The sequence below is a fragment of the Callorhinus ursinus genome, unplaced genomic scaffold, assembly GCF_003265705.2.
Source record: "Callorhinus ursinus isolate GAN/ISIS: 27379988/994484 unplaced genomic scaffold, GSC_fseal_2.0 scaffold12, whole genome shotgun sequence".
Taxonomy (NCBI): Eukaryota; Metazoa; Chordata; class Mammalia; order Carnivora; family Otariidae; genus Callorhinus; species Callorhinus ursinus.
Window position 1 is genome coordinate 65,105,207 of NW_027397074.1, and position 27,658 is coordinate 65,132,864.

General features: G+C 36.1%; 1 protein-coding gene and 1 long non-coding RNA gene across 11 annotated transcripts in view; one reads left to right on the plus strand and one right to left on the minus strand.

Moving 5' to 3' along the window:
• The window catches only part of POT1 (protection of telomeres 1), an 82,828-nt gene extending 62,100 nt beyond the window's left edge, over nt 1–20,728 (minus strand). For 4 of the 9 annotated variants that reach the window (XM_073899154.1, XM_073899153.1, XM_025865787.2 and 1 more), the window contains exons 1-4: nt 20,387–20,463; nt 19,471–19,652; nt 9,290–9,362; nt 5,807–5,898 (exon numbers count right to left, since the gene is read on the minus strand). In XM_073899154.1, coding sequence (XP_073755255.1) covers nt 5,807–5,898; nt 9,290–9,362; nt 19,471–19,593 — 288 coding nt within the window. In that variant the 5' untranslated portion in view covers nt 19,594–19,652; nt 20,387–20,463. Of the gene's footprint in view, nt 1–5,806; nt 5,899–9,289; nt 9,363–19,470; nt 19,656–20,386; nt 20,515–20,564 lie in introns of those variants that run through there. The other 5 variants (XM_073899152.1, XM_073899151.1, XM_073899148.1 and 2 more) reach the window with 5 other exon arrangements.
• LOC112818651 (uncharacterized) overlaps nt 20,533–27,658 on the plus strand; it is a 38,137-nt gene continuing 31,011 nt past the window's right edge. For both annotated transcript variants that reach the window (XR_012380314.1, XR_003206640.2), the window contains exons 1-3: nt 20,533–20,618; nt 22,661–22,759; nt 25,138–25,183. This is a non-coding gene — a long non-coding RNA (uncharacterized lncRNA). The remainder of the gene's footprint in view (nt 20,619–22,660; nt 22,760–25,137; nt 25,184–27,658) is intronic.

Below are 27,658 nucleotides of genomic sequence, written 5' to 3' on the forward strand. Positions count from 1 at the left end.
TCATGGATCTTTCTGAGAATGAGAGAAGAGTTAAAAATGGCCTTCTCAGAGAGGGAAAAAAAAAAATACATACATACGTTTACATACACATTGAATTGGTTCAAGAACCTCTTCTGGGGCACCTGGGTGGCTCAGTCGGCTAAGCTCAGCAAAGGAGTCTGCTTTTCTCTTTCATTCCCCTCTGTACTCTCCTTCTCTCTCTCTCTCTCTCTCAAATAAATAAATAAAATCTTGGGTGCCTGGGTGGCTCAGTTGGTTAAGCGACTGCCTTCGGCTCAGGTCACGACCCCAGAATCCTGGGATCAAGTCCAACATTGAGCTCCTGGCTCAGCAGGGAGCCTGCTTCTCTCTCTGACCCTCTCCCCTCTTATGCTGTTTCTCTCTCTCTCTCTAATAAATAAAATCTTTAAAAATTAATAATAAAATCTTAAAAAAAATCTCTTCTGATGATCTGTACACTACTGGGGGTTCACTGAAGATCCCTGCACCCTAGAATACTTATCTTCATCTACAAACAGATGGTCCTTTCACAAAAATTAAGTAGGTTTAATTTTATAGCTAGTTGACTCTTAAAAAAAAGATGCTAGAGCCTCCCTCCTTACCATGCATTAAACTGTCTTTTTTCTCTGGCTGGAATTTGAAGCAGGTAGTTTAATGTCTTACTTACTTAAAAAATATCAGGAGAGAAGAAAGGAAAGGCAACTTTAATGATCTTAGCAAGTCGAAAGGGAGTGAACTATAATTTCCCGGCCCTGGTCTGCAAATCTTTAAAAATGTTAAAAGCGGACCTCTTGGGGCACCTGGGTGGCTCAGGAGGTTAAGCGTCTGCCTTGGGCTCAGGTCATGATCCCTGGGTCCTGGCATCGAGTCCCGCATCGGGCTCCCTGCTCGGCGGGAAGCCTGCTTCTCCCTCTCCCCCTCCCCCTGCTTGTGTTCCCTCTCTCGCTGTGTCTCTGTCAAATAAATAAATAAAATCTTAAAAAAAAAAGAAAGTGGACCTCTTTACAGAATGGAAAGAGTTCATCTGAAATAAGAACATAAAACTACATTTCATATTTATTACATATATTCTATAATTCATGAAAACTAAATATTACTAATTCAATGTATTAGGGCAAAACTTCCCTGGGCATACCTAGCAGCCTGAAGAATAAGGAAGCTGTTAACAGCATTCGTTTGGTTTTGTTTACTTTTTTTTTTGGAAGGATGGGGAGTCAGAGAAAATATCTTTTAGAGCTTAGTATCACATACAAATTAGTCACTGAATTGATGTATTTTTCATTTTCCCCTATCTCAACAAAGTATTGTAACATACCACTTTCTAGTTCAAAGGAAGAATGATATGTCATTTTTCTAAATGAGTGAATCTTCCCTTGTTAAACACCTAATGTTCTCGCTTTCATCCATATTCTCTCCCTTTTTCTCCCTCTCCACCTCATTTCTGAAGAATATGGCCCTTAAAAAATGGCATGACTTCAGATCTTCTTGAGCACTGAATTCTTAATAATTCAGAACTGTCATCATGAATATTAATTAATTTACCTAAGCCAAAATAAAGTCACGCCTTCAAGGGCAAGAATAAGAATAATAGAAATAATAGTAATGACAACATCCCTTTACTGGAGGCATCCACAAAAGTGCCCCAACAAAATAGCTATATAGAGCTACTGATTCCTACCCTATTTGAGTGGCCTGAAGCAGAATGTCAGGTCACACCTCTTTTTCAGTATATTTGCTTCTGGAACTTTGCTGTGCCATACCAACTAGATTAGAACTATGTATCTCCAATTTTTAAAATTGTACCTAAAATTACTCTACTTATCATTCTAAGAGAAAGTCTGATGAAATGTCATAGGAGTTTTAGGACATGAATCGAACAGAAAATACCTTATTTCCTTAAATTCTAAAGTAAGATTTTAAGATACACCAGGAATTTAGTAACAAACTTTTCACAGAAGGGAAAAATCACTACACTGATTCTCCTTTCCTTTATTCAAATTATAAATTAGGAAAACATTAACTGATTTACACCACCTCTTTACAGAAGCTTTGACAAAAAAGACAAAACTTGAGTTTCGCAATCTATTCCCCAAATGCCTGTTAGAAGAAAAAAAAAGGTAGATGTTGACAGTTCCTGTGAAATAAATCTTTATTCTAGACTCCAAAGACAGGTTTTACAAAAATAGCATCATTTCCGAAGTGCACTGAATTATTTATAAATGATCTGTTTATGAAACCACAGTATGCCAGAATTACTCAGAATTCTCAGCTAATCCAACATTCTTACTTTATATTTGATTAAATTTACATCTGGAGATTATCAATGGTTACTCAAAATCCAGTAATTAACTGGAAGCCACACTCCTGGGCTCAGACCCAGTTGCCCTTTCTCTACCCTGCTTTTCCTCATTGGGGCTGCATCCAATTACACTAAGATAAAAAGTCATAACAGTAACAACAACAGTGGCCACACACTGAGTTCCCACGTAGTTCCAGCAGTAAGTACATTTATCTCTAATCCTGACAACAAGCCAGAAAGAGAGGTATTACTACTCCTATCTTGATTTTTAAAAGATTTTTAAAATTTTTATTGATTTTAATCTAAAGATTAATTTTTTAAACATAAAAAATTTAAAAAAATTTTTAAATATTTTATTTATTTGACAGAGACATAGCGAGAGCAGGAACACAAGCAGGGGGAGTGGGAGAGGGAGAAGCAGGCTTCCCGCCTAGCAGGGAGCCCGATATGAGGCTCGATCCCAGGACCCTGGGATCATGACTTGAGCCGAAGGCAGACGCTTAACGACTGAGCCACCCAGGCGCCCCTAAAGAATTTTTTAATCTTTCAAGATTAAAATAAAAAAAGGCTGAACAGAATTAAGCATTTTGCCCCAGTCACACCTGCTGGGATTTAGACACTGACCCCCTGCTGTGTCTGGACCATGCACTCATACTTCTGAGCCTTTGTACTTGTAAATTCCTGGTCAAGAATACTCTTACTCCAAATATCTAAGGACCACTTCACTTCTTTCAAGTTTCTGCTCAAATGTCACCTTATCAGAGTCTTCATCAAATTAAAATATATCCTCACATCTCTCTCTCCCACTGCTTTATTTTCTCCACAGCATTGTCTGCCACTTGAAAAATTATGTTTATCTGTTCACTATCTACCTTTCTCTAACAGAAAGTATGCTGTATAAGAATCTTGAAGGACTCTCATTTTCTATTACAGATCTGTATTGCACTGCAGACATGTATTTTTTTTTAAGTGAGGCAAAATATAAAACTTGCCATTTTAACCGTTTTTAAGCATATAACTCAGTGGCAGTAATTACAATCACAATGTGTGCAACCATCACCACTACCTATTGTCAAAACATTTTCTTCATCCCAAGTGGAAATTCTTTAACCATTAAGCAAAAACTCCCCGTTCCCCCCACCAACCCCAGCTCTTGGTAACCTCTCATCTACTTTCTGTCTCTGTGAATTTGCCTATTCCGCATATTCGTATAGGTGGAATCATACAATAGCTGTCCTTTTGTATTTGGCTTCTTTCATTTAGCATAACCTTTCCAAGGTTCATCCATGATATAGCATGTATCAGAACTTCATTCCTTCTTATGACTGAATAATATTCCATTATATGAATATATCGCATTCTTTATCCATTCATCTGCTAATGGACACTTGGGTCACCTTTTGGCTATTATTAATAAGGTAGTCCCCCCCATTCATGAGTTTGCTTTCCATGGTTTCAGATGCCTACTGTCAACCGTGGTCTAGAAGCAGATGACCCTCCTTCTGATGTACTGTCAGAAGGTCAGTACTAGCCTAACGCTACACCACACGCCTATGCCATTCACCTCACTGCGTCTCATCGTGTATACATTTTATCATCTCACATCATCACAAGAAGAGTGAGCACTGTACAATAAGGTACTTTGAGAGAGAAACCACATTCACATTAATTTTATTACAGTATATTGCTATAAATATTCTATTTTATTAGTGATTGTTCTTAATCTCCTACTGTGCCTAACTTATAAATTAAACTTATTATAGGTATGTATATATAGGAAACACAGTGCATATAGGGTTCAGTACTACCCATGGTTTCAGGCTTCCAGTGGGGGTCCTGGAACCTGTCCCTACAGATAAAGGGGGGAACTACTGTAATGATGCACTGAACACTGCTATACAAATATCTGTTTGAGTTCTTTTCAATTATTTTGTCTGTATACCTAGTTGTGGGGTTGTTGGGTCATACTATGATTCTATGAAGAAATGCCCAACTCTTTTCCACAGTGGCTGTATCATTTTACACTGAGTGGATGTAGGACCTTTGTCAAAAATCAACTGCCCATAGATAAATGGGTTTATTTTTTGACCCTTAATTCTGTTCTGTTGGTATACATATCTATCCTTATAACAGTTCCACACTGTTGATTATAGTATCTTTGTGGTAAATTTTGAAATCATAAAGTGTGAGTCCTCTGACTCTGTTACTCTTTTCCTAGATTGTTCAGGGCCCCTTGAAACGGTCTATGAATTTGAGAGTCAACCTTTCCATTTCTAAAGATTGTTAGAATTTTGACAGGGATTGCACTAAACCTACACATCACTTTTGTCGGTATTGATAGCTTAACAATATTGTCTTCCTACCCAAGAACATGGATGTCTTTCCACTTATTTAGGTCTTACTTAATTTCTTTTAGCAATGTTTTTTAACTTTCAGTGTAGAAATCTTTCACCTCATTGGTTATATCTATTAATAGGTATATTAGTCCTTCAGATGCTAACACATATAGAATTGTTTTCATAGTTTCCTTTCCAGATCACTTATTGTGGGTGTATAGTAACAAGATTTTTATGTGTCCATTTTGTACCCTGCAATGTTGCTGAATTCATTTATCAATCCCAGCAGCTTTCTTTTGGATTCTTTGGGATTTTCAAATACAGAATCATGTCATCTGAGAAGACAGACAGTCTTACTTCTACCTTTACAATTAGGTATCTTATTTCATTTTCTTATTTAACTAGCTCTGGCTAGAACTTTCAGTGGAATGATGAAGAGCAATGGTAAAGGGAACATCCTTGTCTTGTTCCTAATCTTAGTGAGGAACTTTTGAGTCTTTCACCACTGAGTTTGACGTTACCTGTGAGTTTCTCATAATTGCCCTATAGTATGCTGAGGAAGTCCCCTTCCCTTCCTAGTTTCCCGAGTGTTTTGATTACAAAAGAGTATAGGATTTTATCAAATGCCTTTTGTGTATCAGTTAAGATGACCATCTGTTTTTTCCCTTTTTCTATTAATGTGGTATGTTACAAGGACTGATTTTTTTAAGCTGAACCAAACTGTACTCCTGGGATACATCCCACTTGGTCATAGTGTCCACTCCTTTTAATATGCTGTTGGTTCAGTTTGGCAGCATTTTGTTGGATTTAACAGGCATGTATTTTGAAACAATGATCAGAAAATTATACAAAAACACAGTTATAGCTTATATTATTTTTTAGTTGTTAAGAATTATTTTTTAATTGAGGGGGAAATGTACATATCTTTAAGACATTCTGTTAAATACTAAATATTAAAATGAAGTGAAAGGAAAATTATCCCTTTTTATGTCAGTGGTAAGTTTTACAAGCTCTTTGGAATGTTGCAATTTTAAAGCTGTTGCTTAAGTATCCTTTTTACATACCTGCAAATATATAATGTAAAAAAAAAAAAAAAGATCTACAGGATGAATGTAACATCAATAATTTAAAATCTACTCCTAAAACAAAAAGTAACAAGAAAATAATTTACCCCTTCATAGAAAACTTTTGCACAGTCCTTTGCTAATTTTCCAAAAAATAATACATTGATGGTGTTGATCTCCGAATTTGAATTTTCTTGTTCTATAGAGAAAAACACACATACAGAAAAACACTAATTAGATACAAGTTTTACACACACAAGAAAATTGATGACAACTACATTCTAAAAACTAGTTATTTCAAAATATAATTATGAAGGAAAATTAAAATTTTTATAATTCACTTTTAGTTTAATACCTTAAGTATTGCAAAGATCATGCACAGAATACTATTAGGTACTAAAACCAAAATTGTAACAAGCTTCAACTAGAATACATTTTATAAATTTCTATAAATATCACATTAACAGCATAAAATAACTGCATTCTATTTATTTTCCATGTTTATAATAAAAAGAAACTGAATATGGTATTCAATTTTTATACTATATAACGTATCACCCCCAAAGTAGTTCACTTTTTCTGAGCTTCTAGTAATCTACAGTGTCAGCACATTAAGGTTTTTATTTTGTTTTGTCTTAATTTATTTATTTGACAGAGAGAGAGCGCAAGCAGGGGGAGTGGCAGGCAGAGAGAGGGAGAAGCAGGCTCTCCGCTGAGCAAGGAACCCGACCTGGGGCTTGATCCCAGGACCCCAGGGATCATGACTAGAACTGAAGGCAGACGCTTAACGGACTGAGCCACCCAGGAGCCCCTCAGCACATTAAGTTTTAATATAGGTAAGTGTATTTTCTCCTCCAGCATGCACAAATGAAAGAGTAAAAGAGCAGAGTGTGTGTAAAGACCAAACTATTTATGATTTTAAAAAAGAAATTTAATTGGGGAAAAGAAAAAAAGAATTTCCACAAAGTTCACTCTCCAGAGATCACCTTCTATAACCAATGCAGCAGGGCCAAATGCTAAGACCGAATTATATCATCTGAGGAAAGTCTCATTCATATTAGCTTTCAAATATTCAACTACTCCAAGAAACTGCCATCATATCAGATTTTTATGCATCTATAGAGTATATGAAAGATCTTTCCCAAAATGATAGTCTTTTTTGTGTAACCTAGAACTCTTGAATCTGCTACTCTGTCAGGTCTGGTGGCGTTCATAGTGAAACAACTACCACAAAGCTGACACTGATCTCTTCAACTCCTCAAAACAAGTGTATACATAAACTGAAACACTAATGTTTCTCAAATACAAAGCACAGCGTTCTCTAACCAAAACATAACATACTGTTAATATCTTAAATGACCTATCAGATGTCTGTGTCTGGCCATGATGGACTAATAGACACTGAGTTTATTCTCCAGTCTTAAAATGACTAGAAAACTAAGAAAAAATATATGAAACAACAGTTTTCAGGTATCAGACAACAGGGAGTGCAGGAAAGTGATCTGAGAAGGAAAATAAGACAATACCCCTATCTTACTTCCTGGGGAGTTTCCAGGCAGCAGGAAATGGAGCTAAAATCCAAACAAAGCTCAGCAGTCTTCACTGAATTCAGAAGAGTTCAGATATGAGGATACCAAGGTGGCTAGAATTTGCAGGGCAGAATGCTGAAGGTAGGACAGCAGCACAGACAAAGAGTGCTCTGGCGATCTGAAGATGGGTGCCTTCGGGTCTTCGGATGAATATCTCCAAGTACATGGAAGGCAAGTACCTCATGAAGAGGAAGAACCACTTGAAAGGAATAGGCAGAACAATTCTGAGACTCACACAGGGTTAGGAACTGTTCTTGTTCCAACCAGACAGAATGGAATCCACACACACAAGGCATAGAGTAGAATTGTCAGAAGGGTATTTCCTTAGTGATATGGCCAAATTGGCCTGAAAATAAAGGCTGTTCTATACCCACCCCAACAAAGCTAATCAAACTGATTCCAAGAAAATTAAATGTATCCCAAAATAAAGACACGTAATAGTTAAAGGATGGATAACAAAGAAATCCAACATTTGCTAATATAAAATTCTAAATGTTTGGTATCCAGTAAAAAATTACCAGCCATGAACATGATGAGGAGAAATGGAAGATATTAAAAAAAAAAAAATCTCAAAATGAACTTTCAGAATTGAAAAATATAGTATTAGAAGTTAACAGTACGCTGAATGGAACTAACAGATTAACTGAAAATGTTACAGAAAACCAAAAAACAGAGAAGAATCAATGAAAAGAAAAGCTGATTTTAAAGATCAATAAAATAAATATCTAGCCAGAATGATCAGGAAAAAAATGAAAGAGTAGTCACAAATTATCAATGAATGAAAACAGGACATCACTATAAACCCTACCAACATTAAAAGTATATCAAAAATATATTATGAATAACTTTATGCCAATATACTTGACAACTAAGATGAAACAGATAAATTCCTTTAGAAACACAAACTACTGAAGCTTACTCAAGGGAAAAAAAGATAAAAAAGAAAAGCCCTATTAACAAATAAATTACACTGAATTTAGGGTTTGGAACTTCCCCATAAAGAAATTTTCAGGCACAGTTGGCTTCACTGATGAATTCTACAAACATTTAAGAAGAAATAAAAGCAATTATAGATAAACTCTTCCAGAATATAGAAGAGAAGGAAGCACTTAACAGCTCTTTTCAGGAGGACAGCATTACGCTGATACCAAAATCACTCAAAATCATTACAAGAAAAGAAAGACATGGAACAATATCCTTCATAAACTTAGATGTAAAAATCCTTAATCAAATATTTGTAAATTAAACCTAACAACATATCAAAAGGATGACTCCTCAGGCCCACTACCTTATCATGCTATTTTTTTCTTCAGACCACATTTCTACCTAATATTACTTATGGAATTATTTACTGAATTTATTTACCTCCCTAAAATGTAAACTTCATGAAGGCAAGGGCTTTATTTTGGTCACTGCTATATCTCCCATACCTAGAACAGTGTCTAAATATAACTGGTTTTCAGTAGTTACAGAATGTTGTAGTTCAAAGTCTGTTTCCCATTCACTGCTGCAGGCCATTCTTCAATCCAATTTCAGGCTTCAGATGAGATCTATTTTGGTCCTCAAATACTCCATGGTAGCTCTTCCTAGCCTACCAGGATTATTTCAGGGTTACTAGGAAGAAGGCATAATCTCATATAACTATACCTAGGCAAAAAATAACATGCTGAAAGGAGTGTTTTATAAGTTAAGTTTGCTAAGCTGTTTAGGTCACACTAGTGAAACCAGAAGTAGGGGGACCAGTTAGCTATTGTAACAGTTTAGATATGAGATTAAAGGGATCTGAAGTAAAATAGAAGAAATGGGTGAGGGGAGAGAGGATAGATGCTATGGAAAAATTCAGTGAAAAAAAATTTCATTCTATAGTTTTTTACACTATTGTGTATGTATTACCCATTAGAAATCATTTTTGTGCTTATGTGTGTACATATATATATTAAGTTATCCATTTGTAGATTATAAGAAAAGGTTAAGCAGAAACGGTCTTATTAAATTGTATACCTTGTAGGGCAATCTTCAAAACAGCTGTTCTGTTTCCACCATAAGTTAAAGAAGAAATAAGTGAGAGTTTTCCCTAAAATGAGAGAAAAATGGTTATACAGAAAACCCAAAAGAGCTTATTATAACACCAAGAGATAAGTTAAAATTAGAAAAACTATTTTAAAAGCAATAAACTTTTATTTTTCAAAAAAATTCAAAGTACTATGTTCAAGTCACCATATTTAAGAAATGAAAGTGATTTTACTAAAGAAATTTCAGAAGGCCTAATTATTTAGGGTCATAACTTAATTTTTTAAACAATCTTATTATTAAATATTATCCAATTCCTCATTTTACAGATAAAGATGAGCTGGCTCAACTTCAGTTTCATGTTAACCCCTATAAGATTGTTTCTACTGAAGAAAAATGAAGAGTTTGCTCCTAAAAAGAAATAAACAATAAATTAAAAAATGCAAACTGGTAATCTCATAAATAAGGGCAGTGTGGACAAAGCAATGAACTAAAGCACACATAAAGTTTAGTGCTCATTCTTCTGTAACTAACCAGCTCTGTCACCATAAAAAAGCTATTTAATCAGCATCTCTCAGATAAAATGAACTATTTAATCTAGGTAGTTTCTATACTTTCTTCTGGCTCTAAAATTTAATGATCCTATGAATAAATACATTATAGGTCTCTTTGAAAACTTCCACATAGAAATAAAATGTATTTAATAAAATTTAAAAATGGATCTCTAATACATATCTCCCACACTAATATTCCAGACTTTGATATAGCCGACAACAACAAAACCTATGTTCATACACCAATTTTACTTATAAGACAGGAATCAAAAAAAAATTAAAATAAGGCTATCAGCTGTGCATGATTCGGTCAAAAGTAAAATAGTTCCACTTAGGAGATAGAAAGCTGTAAAGAACAACAAAAAGTTGGACAATGTACAAATTTCAACCTTTTTTTTGACCCACCAGAGAACTGAAGTCAGAAGACAACTGATTAACCAGAAATCTAAGAAAAGAGAAGTACCTCCAATAAGAGAGAGGCAACAGTGAGTTGAGGTCACAAGGCAACCAACTAATCAGAAATCTTAAGAAAGAGAAGATGCTCAAGGAGAGATGGGTGGTAAGCACTTGTTTACCTGAAGTAAATGGCAAATGCTACCTGACATTTGTCAGAAAATTCATCTAACATTTTTAATGAGTTGCTGAAGGCCAAGTGCGGGCTAGTGAGAAGACATGGAGCTTGTGGGAGCTGCAAACACAAGGGGAATTCACACCCACTTACAAGCTCGTCTCCAAAAACGTCATGACAAAAGTCAGGCCAGGAGTCAGGACAAGGGTGGTAGCAGTTATTGTAGGAAGGCCTGCCTGAGTCTTCCCCATCTTCCTTTCAAAACAAAGTCCTTAAACTGCTAGGAGAAAGACAACCAACTTAAGAATCTCATTAGACCTTTGATGAAAATGCACTGCAGAAAAACACTCTCTACCCTTCTAGGGATAAGGAGAAAGAGGTATACAGGTGTGAGGGCCAGACCTACAGCTAGGGACAGGGCAGAATCACTAGAAGACCTCACCCACAAGACCCAGGCTAATCTTTTTAATCTTTGTCTTTCATAACTATTCCAGAAGCCTTTCCCTTACCCCAAAGGAAAAGGCACTCTGGAGCTGCTCTCACAAACTACAGGGAACTCTGAAAGTTAGAACTAACTGCATCCCTCACCTGATGGCCCCAACCATGAGCCAGTAGGGCATGGCCCAGCTCCTGTACCTTCCACGTAAGATACTTTCAAACTTTTCTACAACTCTTATACGGCAAATGAGCTGGACAAGTAGGCCAGATTTAACTGACTTCTCTCAAGTGGTCTCTCTGCAAACAAGGACTAAACTGAAGTACCAGGACTGAACTAGGGGCTGTGAGGCTTCCCAGGTGGCAGAGCACACAGGGGAGCCTGTCAACCTGTGCCGCCTGAGTGACCTCCGTCCTTTCTGGAGGGTCCCCAACAACTGTAAACTCTTTGTTTTCAAGGGTAGCATGTATGCCCTCAGTATTTGTGATTCCTGTGTGAAAGGCAGAAATCAACCAAAAAAAAAAAAAAAAAGTGTGATTTGCTCCTAGGGATGGTTGTAAGAAATATTCGAGTTTTTAAGGAAACATTTTTAGTTGATTATGTGGCCCTCAGCTATAAATTAAGTAGGCAGTTTTACTCACAATAAGAGTTATCACATTAGAAAGATAGTATATAATTTGTTCCTGTCTTTAGCTGAAGTGAGCAAAGAAAAAATGGAAGTTGAACTAAACAATAAGCTTTGGAAGTTTAAGGATGACTGAAGAGTGAGAGACTTCCAGGGGGATTTATGTCCCCAGAGTTCTGTGTTTACATTTCAATAAGAGATGAACCCTAGAGACAGTTCTTTACATTCTAAATGATATATTTACATTCAGGAGATGAGGTTCTTCTCTGTCAGGAGGGGACGGTAAAGCTGGATAGCTGTCCTATATAAACTCCCAGATTCATAATTTCAAGGTTCCTTTTCTACAGTGCAAGAAATCCCCTTTACACACACAGAAAGACTTGTGATCCTCACCATATTGCCTTGCATGAGGAAGATGGGGGATAGAAAACTGATGCAGTCATTGCTGAGAGTAAAAATTATAGTTGGCCTATACTCCAGAAATCTCATGTTAGCTTTCAGGATAAAAGTGAATTAATATTAAATATTAAAAATGTATCACCCCCAATAAAAGAGTGGAGTTTTCCTAAGGTCAGTGCCTCTCAGATGGGATACAAATGCTTTTGTGCACAGTATGAACCTAATCTATTTGGCTCCTCCTGATCAACCAAATCTACTGAACTGTATGTAGCACACCAACCTAGAATGTGGATTATACACTGTTGCTTGAGAACTACTTGACCACTTGACATTTACCCAAATAAAATAAATAGCTATGTTTACATAAAAATTTGTACATGAATGTTTATAGCTGCTTTACTCATTATAAAAAACTGGAAAGAATCCAAATACTGCTACACTGAGGAATGAAGAAATGGACTGTGATGGAATTCTAGTCACCAATAAAAAAGGAACAGTACTAACCAACATAACAACCTGGAAGAATCTCAAATGCATCATGCTAAGTGAAAGAAGCCAAACTCAAAAGGCTACATAGTTCAGGACTCCATTTACATGGCATTCTTAAAAGGCAAAAAGCATACTGTCAGAAAATTGGTAAAAATTGGTTGCCAGGGGTTAGAATTGGAGTAGCAGCTGACTATGAAATTTTGGGGAGTGACAGATTGTTATACAGCTTAATTATGTTTGTGATTATATGTTCTTATATATCTGTCAAAACTTGCAGAACTGTACACTAAAAACAATGAATTTAAGCAGTAAAATGCATTTAACAAAATTCAAGAAACATACATAAGAGGTATCTGCAGATTAAAAAAGGATAAGTATTCAAACTGAGAGTTGAAAAATAAGAGACTCATTCAGATATATGAAAGAACAGAAACCATATACTTTGACCTAACTTTTTAAAATAAATGAGCATTGCTCATGAAAATGTGATAATCATGAGAAATAAGTAAAAGGTATTTCCTAGTTTTAACCCCACTGAACACTAACATGTTCACTTACAGCTAAAAGGAATTATTGTAATAAAAGAGCTAAAAGTGAAAAATATTTCACTAATACAAGTAGGAACAAAAATTAAAAAATACAGGTAGTTAGTTGACTGCATAATCAGAAGAAAAGAACTTAGCAAACAACTGTATCATTTAAATGTCTCTATATCAAGCACACAAAATAAAAACGCTACAACTAGATACAACTCAGTAGTAACTTGTATTGATAATTTGTTAGAAAATTGAATCACAGCACTTTATTAATAAAATACATAAGAAACGTCACATTAATCAGCCAAGTGCAAAAAAGTCTGACAATACTAAGTATTCGATAAGACGTTAAATGCAATGAAGTAGAAAACCAACTGTAATCCATAAAACTATTTCATATGAAAGAAAATACCAGGGAAATGGAAAATAAACATAAGAATAAAATATGTAACAAACGTCTATACAGAGAATATTGATTAGAAAAGCAAAACTGAAATGTAGCATTATTCTCTTTCTTTCACTATCAGACCCATTTTACTAATAAAGCCCCTACCTCATTCCTGTTACATTCTCCCCTTAGTCCCTAACTCAGGCACAAGAACTAAAATGAAAAATTCACTAATGATGCATAATAGAATATTGGATATGGCAGAAAAAAACATTCAATGAACTTGAAGACAGATCAAAAGAAATTAATTTGAAAATTTCACTCAGGCAAAAACCAAAACAATACTGAAGAAAATGGAACAACACCTCAGAACCTATGGGACAATACAAACAGCTTAACATACATGTAACTGATATCCTGAAAGGAGAAAAAAGTAATCAGGTGGTAGAAAATAAAAATTCCAAGAAACATAGCCAATAATTTTCTTAATTTGATAAAAAAAAACATTGACTTATGGATCCAAGAAGCTCAGTTATACATAAGCAGGAGAAATTCCAAGAAAAGCCACACCCAGGCACATGAGAGTCCAACTGCTAAAAACAAAAGATAAATAAGAAAAGAGCCAAAAGTAAAACAGGGCACATTATGTAAGAAACAATGGAAGCGAGAAAGCAACAGAATATGTTAAAAGTACTGAAAAGGAAAAAAAAGAGTCAACCTCCAATTCTATATCCAGTAAAAATTACCTTCAAAAACAAATGGGTGATGGGTATTAAGAAGGGCACTTGTAATGAGCACTTGGTATTGTATGTAAATGATGAATCACTAAATTCTACTCCTGAAACTAATATTACACTGTATGTTAAGTAGAATTTAAATAAAAACCTGAAAGAAAAAAAAACCAAAGATGAAATAAAGGCATTCTCACATGAATGACTACTAAACAAATTCATCTCCAGCTGTACTACAAGAAATGCTAATGGATGTTTTTCAGGATGAAGGGAAACTTGGGTCTACTGGTAAAAATAAAGCACATCAGAAATAGTAAATATGTCAGCTGGTATAAAAGACTACGTTTTTGCCTTCTCTTAATTTCCTTAAAAGACAACTCCCCATTTAAAAGCAAGAGCTAACATTGTAAGGTGGAGTTTATAATATACATACAAACAGATATATCATAACAGCTCAAGGAACAGGGGAGTAGGAAATGGAATTTTACTGCTGTAAAATTCTATTTGTCAAGTGAGAAGAATGAAGCAGGACATGAGAAATAAGAAGTGTCACATGAGAAGTGGTACAATATTAACTCTAAGTAGATTTTAATAAGAACATATATTGCTAGTACTAGAGTAACCATTAAAGACAATAATAAGGCAGGTGTTGTTCAAACCAACAGAGAAAATAGAACAGAATGGGGAAAAATATTTAATGAACCCACAGAACTCAGGAAAGAAGGAAAGATGATCACAGAAAGGACAAATGGAAATCAAATAGCAAGATGGTATTACTTAAACACCATTATAACAATTACTTTACATATAAATTAAGCACTCCAATTAAATGGTGAGATTGACAGACTGGATTAAAAAGCATGACCCAATGACATGCCATCTAAGGGATACTTAAAATATAAAAACATAAATAAATTAAAAATAAAAGATACACCATCCAAACAGTTAATCTAAGAATGTTGGCAGAACTATATTACCAGATAAAACAGATGCTCAAAGAGTTACCAGAGATAGACATCCGATAATGACAAAAAGAACCATTCATCAAAAAGAAATAACAATCCTAAATATATATGCACTTAATAAAAAAGCTTCAAAATAGATGAATACTGACATAACTAAAGGAAGAAATAGACAAATCTACAATCATACCTGGTATTAACACCTCTCTCTCAGTAACTGACAGAACAAGGAGAAATAAAATCAGTACAAATACAGACTTGAAAACACACTCATACAAGTTTATACCATTAACATTCATAGACCACCAGACCAGAATGTGTTGAAAACACATTCTTGTCAACTACGCATGGAATGTTCAGGAAGGCAAACCACATGGTGACCTAATTAAGTCTTAATAAACTTCAAAAAAACTGAAATCTTGCAGAAATTACAAATCAGTAACAATAACATATTTAGCTATTACAATTCCTAGCTTACAAATTGGAAAGATAAGGCAGAAGTAGATAAAATTACTTTCCCAATTACATAGCTAGTAAATGGTGGATCTGTGTTATTAAATGTCCCCCATGTTATTAACTCTTTAATCTTAAACATCTTTTTTAAATGCATCCCTTCTTCTTCATTCCTTCACAACAAAATGTATTCTTTAATATGAAATGGAATATTTAAAATAAGAAATCACAATTAATTTTGTTATTGATAGTTTACAACAATTGTATTTACTTCACCACTCATTATTAGTAACCTTGTGTAAATTTTTAGCACTGTTGACAAGTTTCAAAAAATTTCTATTAAGTTTCTTTCCTATATAAGCTGTGAGATTTCTAACAACTGTCCTTGAAGTAGCTTCAGATTCCATAGTTTCAGTACCTATTTTCATTCACTAACTATATACACCGCATGCTAGGTGTGACAGTATATATTCATACCCTGGTACAACTTTTTTTTTTATGTTATGTTAATCATCATACATTACATCATTAGTTTTTGATATAATGTTCCATGATTCATTGTTTGTGTATAACACCCAGTGCTCCCATTCAGTACCTGCCCTCTTTAATACCGATCACCAGGCTAACCCATCCCTCCGCCCTCCTCCCCTCTAGAACCCTCAGTTTATTTCTCAGAGTCCAGTCTCTCATGGTTCATCACCTCCAATTTTCCCTTCTGCTATCTTCTTTTTTTTTTTAACATGTAATGTATTATTTGTTTCAGAGGTACAGGTCTGTGATTCAACAGTCTTACACAATTCACAGCGCTGACCATAGCACATACCCTCCCCAATGTCTATCACCCAGCCACCCCCATCCCTCCCATCCCCTACCACTCCAGCAACCCTCAGTTTGTTTCCTGAGATTAAGAATTCCTCATATCAGTGAGGTCATATGATACATGTCTTTCTCTGACTGACTCATTTCGCTCAGCATAACACCCTCCAGTTCCATCCACATCGTTGCAAATGGCAAGATTTCATTCCTTTTGATGGCTGCATAATATTCCATTGTCCTGGTACAACTTCTGACTCCATACTTTTCTTCTATACTAACCAGTGTGTGGGAATGTTCCTGGAAAACATTTCTACACCAGGAGAGCTGGCATATCCTGGCTAAAAATGCAAGTAACTGCAAAGCACACAAATACATCTCATTAAACCTAGTCCACAAGTGAACTTCCCCTTAGCTACATATTCCAAAAATGTTCTCAGCCATTCCAATGCCACTGGATAAGACAGGAAATGTGATGGAAGGGTAAGTCAAAATGGAAAGAGACAGCAACCTTAACCATTTTAGGTTAGAACATCCCCCTTGTGTAAATTTTACAAATATGAAAATGTAAATTCATTTCTAAGACCCCTAACATGGTCTTGGGCTTGTTCAAGTAAAGTCTTTGAAGCCTGAGCTTCACTAATTGCAAAATAATTCTGTCTCTGCTCAATGAGATTATGGTACATTTTCACTGAGAACTATGAAACTAGGTAAATTCCTTGTCCAAAGGCATGTTAATATATCATTATCTTGACCACGGTAACCAGCATTTACCAAATGCTTAGAATTCATTACGTAAGCACTTTACATTTAATCCTCATTGCATTTCTATGAAGTAGGTTCTATTATAATTCATAGCTTACAAATGGAAAAGATAAGGCATAGGCAGAAAAAATTACTTTCCCAATTACATAGCTGGTAAATGGTCGATCTGTGCTTGAATCCAGCCCGCCTGTCTCCAGGGCTTCCACTCCTTTTCAGGATGTTAAACTGCTCTAGGAATAAGTTTGTGAATACAGCCTATGAGTTTGAGTATGAGTGTACTCGGAGGAAAGGGGACAGGGTGAGGGCAGAATAGAAGAGGAAAGGGAATGTAGATAAATTTTTAAAAAATTGAATTTGTTTTATTTCACTTTAGTGCAGCAGCTGTGAAGCCGATTGTAGATCGTATAAAAGCCAATCACTGTTAACCAAATGCAAAACTGACTCAGCTAAAATTAAAAAGCTTTCCACTCCTATTTCAGGACTATGACTTCCATAATCAAAATATCAAAATAACACAACATACTCCTTTTCTTTTTTTATAAAAAGATTTTATGTACTTATTTGACAGAGAGAGCACAAGTAGGCAGAGCAGCAGGCAGAGGGAGAGGGAGAAACAGAGTCCCTGCCGAGCGGTGGGAGGGGGAGCCCGATGTGGGGCTGGATCCCAGGACTCTGGGATCATGATCTGAGCTAAAGGCAGCCGCTTAACCAGTTCACTGAGCCACCCAGGCGCCCCACACAACATACTCCTTGAAAGACATTTCCTGCTTTCACTTTCTCACCCAACATTCAATCCTCAAACCACTAAAAAGCCGACCCAGCAACATTAGTCTTCCCAAGTGACCAGTATTTTCTTGATTATTAAATCAAATATTTTCAGACCTTAGACTGAGCATTTAGCAGCAACACAGCAAAGACAATGAAAATTCAAATCACAGCTCAGCCACTTATTAGCTAACCTTGGATCTAACCTTGGATGAATTACTTAACCTTTATCTGTTTTCCCAACTATAAAATGGGAATAATAACATCTATTTACAGGGTTCTTTCAAGAATTAAAAGAGGGAACATATGTAAAGCACTCAGGAGAATGCGTACCAGAGAGCAATTTATGTAAGAGTTACTGATACTACTCCTTGAAACTTACCTTACTAAATATACAAGACACCACTCTCTCCTGGTTTTTCTCCTATGCCTCTGGATTATCTATCTCTTATTCATGCTATCTTCTTAACACTGACATCCTTCAACACATCTTCTTATTCTATTCTTTGGCCCAAATCTCCCTGAGTAGGAACCCTTTGAGCTCCAGAACCCCAAATCTACCTGCCTATAGGGCATTACTACCTGGATACCTCTAATAACCTGTGAAAGATATCCAAAACTGAACTCATTATCTTTCTTCTTAAATGCATGCCTATTATCTTCCCAGGGTTGACAGGACTTAAAACCAGGGAAATTTCCTGAACTCCTCTTTACCTCTCTCATCTAACCATTCTCCAAGACCTGTTGATTCTGCGTCTTTATCTTGTCAGTTCCAAGCAGAATGTCTAGATTCTAACACCAGCTCTACACTTATCAACTGCATCTCAGTCCAATCACCTAACCTTTTGGAAATGCCATTTACAGCCAAAGAATAATAGGACCCAATCCATAGGGTTTTGTCATGATTAAATGAGTTGATATATGTAAAGCACTTAAAATACTATCTAGTTCCTAGAAAGAGCTCAATGTTAACTCTTGTTATTATTATTATTTTATTACTATTTTGTCTCTCTCCTTCCCATCATCTCCTCTGCCCCTGGTTCAGACCAACATCAACTCTAAACTAGATTACTGCAACTATGTCTTAACTAATTAATTATCCTTCCTCTAATCTTGCCCTTTCTGATATATTCTTCACCCAAGAGGCAGAGTAATTTGAACTCAAAGTGAATGATGTCTTTGTCCTGCTTAAAATCTATTAAGGGCCTCCCACAGTTCTTAGGGTAACATCCAAATTCTTCAACATGCACATGAGGACTGCTTATACCCAAAATGAAAGGTATAATCTCAGTCATCCTTTAAGTTCCAGCTCCACTTTCCTGACCTAACTTGTCAGAACCAAAGGTTCTCTCCTAAATGTTCACATACCACAATTCTAATACCAACTTATTAATTATAATTAGAGATTAGGTAAACTGTCCAAACCCAAAAGAATTCAGTCCCCTTTAGTTCAAGGATCATGTTCACTCATCTTTGTACCCTCAAAACTTATTCCAGTGTATCACAAAAGAATTCAATAAATGTTTGCTAAATGAATGCTAAATAATTAAGAATAATAGCCTCAAATAGTCACAAATATTATGACACACGTAAAACTACTCCTAAAACAACCCTTACAAATAAACTCAACATAAAAATGAGCATTCCTTTTAGAAGAAAAAAGCATTCTGAGTTATGAAAATTCTTACCTGGATATATTTCTTGCTATAATCACAACCTGGCTGTAGAGAACTGAAATCTACTTTGTTTAATTCACTTAGCAGCTCAACTTCAGGCACTCCATTGACTTCTTTTATTAATTCAAGTGGCATATCAGATCTGCTTCAAAATGTTGTCCAAAGCAAATTCAACTAGAGCAGTTGACAGCTTACTGCTGAAAACAAAGACCAGTGTTTTACCCAAAGGGTAGTCCGTAATTTTAAGCTTCTTTGACTCAGTTTTGCTTTTTCTTTCCTTTAAGTTGGTTAGTAATCACTCTTGGGGGTAGAGTGGATTATTCTGTAATTTTATTACAAGGATCAATACATGCATTCCCCCAAGACATTGAAACTCAAGCCTTTTCTATTTAGTTTTCTAAAGGAGTACCTCTAAAAGCCAGTTTTAGGATCTGTGAAAACTACACTGACAATGTCCTTTATCAAAACTGTGCTTTAAAATGTACAAGCTACTGGGGAAGGGGAGGGGGATTGAAAATTTTGGTTTTCTTTTTTAATCCCTTAGCAGTTGTAATAATGTGTACTCAAATTGGGCACCAAAAGGTTACTCCTCTAAAATATATCTGTTGCCTCCTTCCTCCAGCCCCTATACAATCTCGAGGACTACTGAACTAACTTGTGCTTTGTAGTCTCAATCTTATTTCTCAGACGTCTTGAGTGGGACACGCACTAGTGTCAAAACTTAATTTTAATGTGTGAGCATCAACCTTCCCCCAAGCCAGTTGAGCTCCGTGAGGGCGGGGACTTGAACTAACTCCAGTCAGAGGCTCACAAAACGCCAAGCAAGATACTGAACACAGCAGGCTCACGCTAAAGACAAATATGAAGAGTCTTTCTGCAATAACCACACCAAATTTTGATCTAAACTAAATCAGTCTCTTTATCATACCCGTTCACAAGCCGAACCACTTCACTCCCAGGCAACGAACCCCACACGGACTTATAAATTCACTCACCCACACTCTAGAGAAAAACAAGGAAGTTTAGGAGGGCGCGCACGTGACGTCACACGCACGCGGCGGCCCAGTTCTCACGCATGCGTACACGGTCTCTAGGGCTAAACTTACTGCTTCCAGGCCCGGGGAGGACGAACTGCATGCATGATGGTTCGTAGGCCTAAGGTATCCTGGAAGTTTCGCATTATAAGTAGATGGTGCGGGCCAGGGGGAGGATGAGGCCGTGGTACAGTATCCACCAGAATTTTCGCTGCTCCCCTCAGCCCCGCCTCCGCTCAGTCTCCCACGGTCCAGGGTGAAGGCGCGGGAAGGGGAAGCAGGGGCGGTTCGCTGGGCGATTCATAACTCCTGTAACCAATAAAAAGTCTTTTCCAAACCCCGGGCGGGATTTGAGATTAGAAGCTCCTGTGGGCAGGGCACTTCCTATAACCCCCGGTTTTCTACCTCAGAAGCAATCACCCAAATGCAGATTTTACAAAGAAATAATTTCATCAATGAGTAATGCCGTTTTTAGATAGGTTGGATTAACTTCTTCATTGGTCTATAGGGCTATAGCTTGGGGATATAATTAAGACGTATTATTAAATGTGAATCTTTTGCTAATTTCTGATTTATATTTCCGATCATTTGATGAAAAAACCCACCTGAATGCAAAGACAGGATGTAATAATTACCTAAATATTTCCAAGGCTAATTTGGACTAAAATATCCGCTGTAGATACTTATTTGCAGGTGGAAATAACTATGTTTAAAATAACTTTTTTTTTTTTTTTTTAGCAGGAAGCATTCTGTTAGCCCACCTTCTCTTTTCCCTCACACCCCTGTATTCACATACCATGCATAAACCAGCGGTGACAAGAGGCTGAGCTCAGGAGCTGAACTGTCCATTTGTAGAAAACAATGCTAAGTAAGGCTTAGATCCCCTTCTTGTTCTTACCGTAGCCTCACCCAACAAAGAAATACTGTACCTTGTCCCTAAGTGAAGTCCTCCACCTTGGCTCCGGATTCTGGCCACTTTCATTTCACCTCCTATCATTAGTTATATCTTCTCTCAACATATTTTCAACTTCTCCTTATTCTTCCCCATTGGCATTTAAACATATTCTAACACAGCCTAAGCTTATTAAGGGCAGGGAGAACTCTTTACTATTATATGCTTGGAGCCTGCACAGTGTCTGGGACATTGTAGGGGCTAAATATTTGTTGAGTGAACAAATGCTCAGGAAAAAATGTTTCTCTTTCCTCACCTCTGGCTTCCACCACTCCATCTTGGCCCCACCCCCACCCTCGTTACACTTAAATTGCCTTTGCCAAGATCACTGAAGACTACTTTGTTGCTAAGCCAAAAAGCACTCTTTATACTCTAGTCTTTCCTACTCATCTTTCTAAAGAGCATTTTCATTTTGTTACCACATGTTTAGTTTACCTCTTTTTCTATAGCAACTGAATCTTTTAAAGTTTTTCTCTTTCTCTAGTTAGCCTATGAATGTCCATATTCTATTCTGATGAAGATATCTATAACTGCTTTTTTGGTTGGGATTGTTCTCAGTTTCTCTGGGACCTAAACACTTCATATACATCCAAGTAACTTCCAATCTTGTTTCTTGTTCACTGTCTCCCAATTAGTGGCAGAGCTGGGGATACGTATGACTCCAGAGCCTATACTGCTTTCCCTCACATTAGCATTTAGTTTGTATAGATTCATTCTATAAATGAAGAAAATTGAATATGAATATCCAGTACAAATGAAGTACGAGAGAAAAAAGAATGGATCAACTAGATAAGGCTCTGAAGACATAATGTTAAAACAATCCATTACCGTTTTTCTACGTCTATTGAAGCAGCATAAAAAAATTCCAAGACTAAAAAAAAAAAAATCCAAGACTAACAATTAATGTATTATCTATTACAAGTACAATTTTTAAAGTGCAATGAAATTTTTGGTAAAAAACTACCATTAACTTGAAAATAAGAACCACCATGAGAGGCAAGTAAGTATTTCATTTGGGATTAAAGAATTTCAATTCAGGGAGCACAGAATCATAGAAACTCAAATAGTGTCCAGCTTGTAGGGTAAAAGCAAGGGTTTTTATGAGGAAAAGAAAGGGAGCCAATTACATGAGTTGAAGAGGGGAAAAAAAGTTTCCTGTGGGTGTTAACGAGTTATTTTAGGTTATACATTGATTGACTACTAATTCTGTCTTCAGAAATTTCAAACCATCGGGATGTCTGTGTTCAAGCAATTGTTAAGAAGAGTTGCCATTTTGTCTAATCCAAAATTTATGGCCCAGTTCAAACAAAGACAGGTAAAGCACTTTCTCTGCAGTGGCCCCTCTGGCTCTATTTTAAAATGGCTGTAGTCATGACAGTTTTTCATACTGCAGCGTGAAATGCTCAATTTTTAAAAAGCTAAAATGAGATTCTCACTAATAAATAATGAGTACTAAAAGTGGATGAGTATTTTTATTAATAAAAGCATAAATATAAAGATATGGTGCTGTTTATAAGTAATTGAGCAAAGATAAAAGGAATTAATCTGCATATTTCTGGTATTTCTGTAATGGAGACCAAGCTCCTGTTCACTGCACAGTAGGCCAGTAAGTTGAGAGGCAAGATGTTGGGGTAAGGAAAGCAACTTTATTTGGAAAGCCAACAAACTGAGGAGATGGTGGACTATTGTCCCAAACAACCATCTCCCCCGGTATAAAATTCAGGCTTCTTTTATGTTAGCAAAAGGAATAAGTAGGAGAGGAGGTTGGAGTCAAAAGGTGACTGACCTCTGTAGACATCCCAGGAAGCTTGTATAACTTCTTTGTCCTTGGTCAGTTGATCTTTACATACAGGAATCTGGTCATGCCATTTCTTAAACATAGCCTAGTCAGTTCTGTATGTATTTCCTTATCTCCTTGGAGAGGTAGATTTGGGGTAAAAATCAATTTTTACAAATCTTAACTGTAACATGCTTATGTGCAGGGCTAAGCAGAAATTTCTAAGCTATAGGTCATAGCAGCAAAAGAAACAGAAGCAATATGGAGTCAGACATGCTAAGTTTCTCCCTGATACACTTCTCATTAGCATTTTCACATTGCTCTTTACTATTTACTTTTTAATCTGAATCTTTGAATTGAATTTCCTAGTCACCTAGCACTTCAAATTTATTTTCTTGGCAATAATTGCTGCATCATTAACCCATTTCTATTGTGATTTACAATTTTCCTGCAAGTTGTTGTTGGTATGTTGCATCCCTACAGTTTGACAATATCATCTTCTACTGTTTTCTGAGATTTCCTAGCAGATTTCTTAGCTAGGCTACATTGGTTAGAGTTCATTTCCCTGTAATCTAAGGGCATTTTTGTCCAATCCTATTGAACATCTAGATCAATTTATAAACTCCTATTTCAATGAAGCATCAAATTTTTATATTGTTATATATTTGAAACAAGATAATTCAAACAAATTTATAGCAAATTTATGTTTAAATTATAAATTTAAATGATGAGGTCTTTAATCACTAGTGCATATTAGGAAGGTAGCATAACAGGGAATCCAAATGTGCAAAGCAAGGCATGGACTAAGCAAGAAGGGCCAAGATTTTCATATGAAGAGGCAAGGGTCATTCTCCTGTTTTGAACCATGCCATCTGGCACCTAGTGACTTATAGTGTGTAAAAGGGTTAAGATAGGCTGACTCAACAGAGATAGCCTTCTGTTGAGTTATACCAATGATTTATGTTGAGATGGAAAAAAAAAACCCGCATTCACCAAAATTAACATGAGTATTAATTCAGAAAAAGAATCTCTGACAAGTTGGCTTATAGAATAAAACCGAGACTTGGAGTTGCCTATGTATGGGAAGAACCATGTTTCCTAAGAATATGGTTGGTTTTTCAGGTTTCTCTGTAGAGGTGGGGAAGAGAGAAATTAAAGAGGAACCATCAAAAAGCTAGAAGGTGTGTACTCTCTGATGTTTGTGCTGTCTTCCATTCACATATTCAAAAAAAAAAAAAAACACTTTACTAAAGTAAAGTTACTGAGCTCACAGTAAGGAAGCAAGGAACTTGGTATATGTTCAGATTGATACCAGTATAATTGAGGCAGCACACAGAAGAGAGATGAAGAAAAATAAGAGGAAAAGACCTGCTGGAAATTAACAGACATGAAGGATAAATTAGAACTTTCAACTTCTTAACACTATAAAAGTAGGGGTTTAGGTCTAGAGTTTAGAGTGCCTCTTTTATACATGCCGTATATTTTATACCATGAGGATATGTCCTGGAAAATCTTGCAGTAACACTCACATATAAAACCTTATTTCCGTGTAATCTTAGAATAAAAAAAATACACTGATGGCTTGTTTGTTTTGGAAAGTCAGTGGCCTAAAAGTTGGAGAGCACCATAGCAGGTAGCTATTTATTAGCCTGATATTTTTCTCTTTTTTTCCCTTCTTTTTTGAGTGACCCCAAATAGGTACACTTTTAAAACCTTTATAAGGAAAGATTTTAAGTAATGGAAAATTGATTAGGAGGTTGCATGTTTTTTAAATTCATGATGGTTATTTGGAATAATTGAGAACCATTTGCTTCAGGTTCAAAATGCATTTTTGACACAAAAAGACATTTCCTAACTTTGTAAGATCTATTAAATAGAATCTGCATTTATTCATTACATTCATACATTTTTTTCAGGAATGGAAAAGTCAACATCACAGAGTTCCCTTGATGAACACTGAAGGTATTTTATTCATTTTTCACCTGTATACAATAACAGTGAGACTTTCTATGGCTAAATGACAGTGTATATTTTCTTCCCACAACTTGTCCATCAAAGATTATGTGTTGTTAGAATGATAGGGTTGTAGCCTACTGTATTAATTAGAGGATAAAATATCATTTGTGTTGGCCCTACTTTTATCTAGTTCTCAATAGTAAAAAATTAGTCCAAGACATCTTTCCTATGATTAGAGCAGAATAGAAATGATTACCATATAATCACATTTGAAAAACTTCAGTTTAATTAGAGTGTATTCAACCCAGAGTGCAGAGTCTGTGTCAGAGTCTGGCAGAGCCAAAGGAATAGAACAGATGGAGAAAAACAAATACTCTGCCATTCCTACTTATTTTCATATTAAGATGGTGTAAACGGGTCCAAGGTCTAGAGGCATGTTTAACAGTCTTGTAAGTATATTAGAATTTTTTTAAAAAGTTAAAGAAATATTCTATTTTGTTTTGTTTTTACCTGACCATTAAGATTTTTTTGTGTATGCCAAGTAATCTGCTAATTTTATCCATATTAGACTTCCAAATGCTAATAATATTAACCCTGATGAATCTCATCCCTAATTTTTCCTTATCTTAGAAATACCTCTTTTTTTTTCCATTTATGCTTGATTTTCTTTATATCAAGTCGTCTATCCCCGCATCAAAAAACTCCTATCCTCTTTGCCACAGTTACAGATTCAGGAAGGAGCATGTAACCCAATGCAGTCCAAGGAGAGATGAAGAGATATTTGCTGGAGACTACTGGGGGAGATTTTTTTCTGTCTCTCTGTAGATATAACATGACACATAACCTCCCCTTTTACTGGTACCAAGTGAGGAAATCTGTAGACCTGGCATCCAGTTCATGGATGACTCTGGGCATCCATTCCATGACCAAAAAGGAACCAAATTTAAGATGAAGCCAGTCTATGGTGACAAATCTAAGAATTCAGATTTTATTTTATTTATTTATTTATTTTTTAAAGGTTTTATTTATGTATTTGAGAGAGAGAACATGAGTGAGAGAGCAGAAGCAGGGGGAGCAGCAGAGGGAGAGGGAGAAGCGGGAGAAGGCAGCCGCTTAACCGACTGAGCCACCCAGGTGCCCCAGGAATTCAGATTTTAACTTCTTGTCTATCCACTATCCTACAACACCTTGACATTCTATTGGTGAATCACTCCTTTCCCACTCTCAAAGCAGTTATATGTTCATGATTTCCCATTTATATCTTTAGCTCTAGACATATTTCCAAAATTTATATTTCCTATGAATTCCAGACTTATATTTTCAGCTGCATACTAGATATCTCCACTCAGATGTCTAGAAGATATCTCCAACTTTCAAACCATATCAAGCCTAAAAGAGAACTCTTGATTTTATAAACCCTCAAATTGCTCCTCTTTAATACTTTAGTACTTCCCCTAACTCAGTGAACACCACCACCTTCATGTAATTAATCACTCAAGCTAAACCACCTTGAAGATACCCTTAATTCTTCTTTTAAAAGCCCATAACCAATCTGGAAGCAAGTCCCGTTGTCTCTATCTTCAGAACATATCCCATCCTGGATCCAGTACTTCTCACCAACTCCATCAAGCTAATTATCTCTCACTATTTCAAAGCACAGACTCCTAAAATGGTTTCCAAACTCCCATTCTTATTTTCTTATATCTAATTCTCTTCATAGGATCCAGAGTGATTCTTTTAAAATATAATTGGAAAATGAACTCCTCTCTGCAATATTTTTTAATATTTTTTAATTAAAAAAATTTTTTTAAGATTTTATTTATTTAAGAGAGAGAGCACACAAGAAGAGGGAAGGGCAGAGGGAAAGGGAAAGGGACAAGCAGACTCCCCGCTGAGCATGGAGCCCATGGAACTCCATCCCAGGACTCTGAGATCAGACTTGGGCCAAAGTTAGTTGCTTCACTGACTGAGCCACCCAGATGCCCCTTTTTAAATTTTTTTTTTTAATCATACCCAGAAAAAAATAATCTGCCTTCCACCACCTTCACCTCTGTATTCAAATATCCTCCCCAATCTCTCTGCTAACCAGAGACTGCCTTGTAGGGTAGCTGGTTTTGGGCCACTCCACAGATCCATACTCCCTAAGATCTACTATCAGGGCTACCATTGGCTGAAACCAGAGGGTATGAGATAGTAATGATGTCTGTACATGTCAGCCTTCTCAAGCAGAGAGCAGGTCAAAGAAGAATGACAAGAGGGTCTGGAAGGCAAAGAGAGGCTATATGGCATGTCCTTCTAAGAATTTTTATTCCACTTTTTGAAGACTAATTTACAACTTATCTATTTTCAGGATATGGATTAGGAGGTAAATCACTTACCCCTTAGGAATTACTGAATAAAAAAGAACAAGTCCAGACAGTGAGTGCCTCAAGGCAAAGCAAACCTAACTCAAACTATTTGTTTTTGAGGATAAATAAGCAA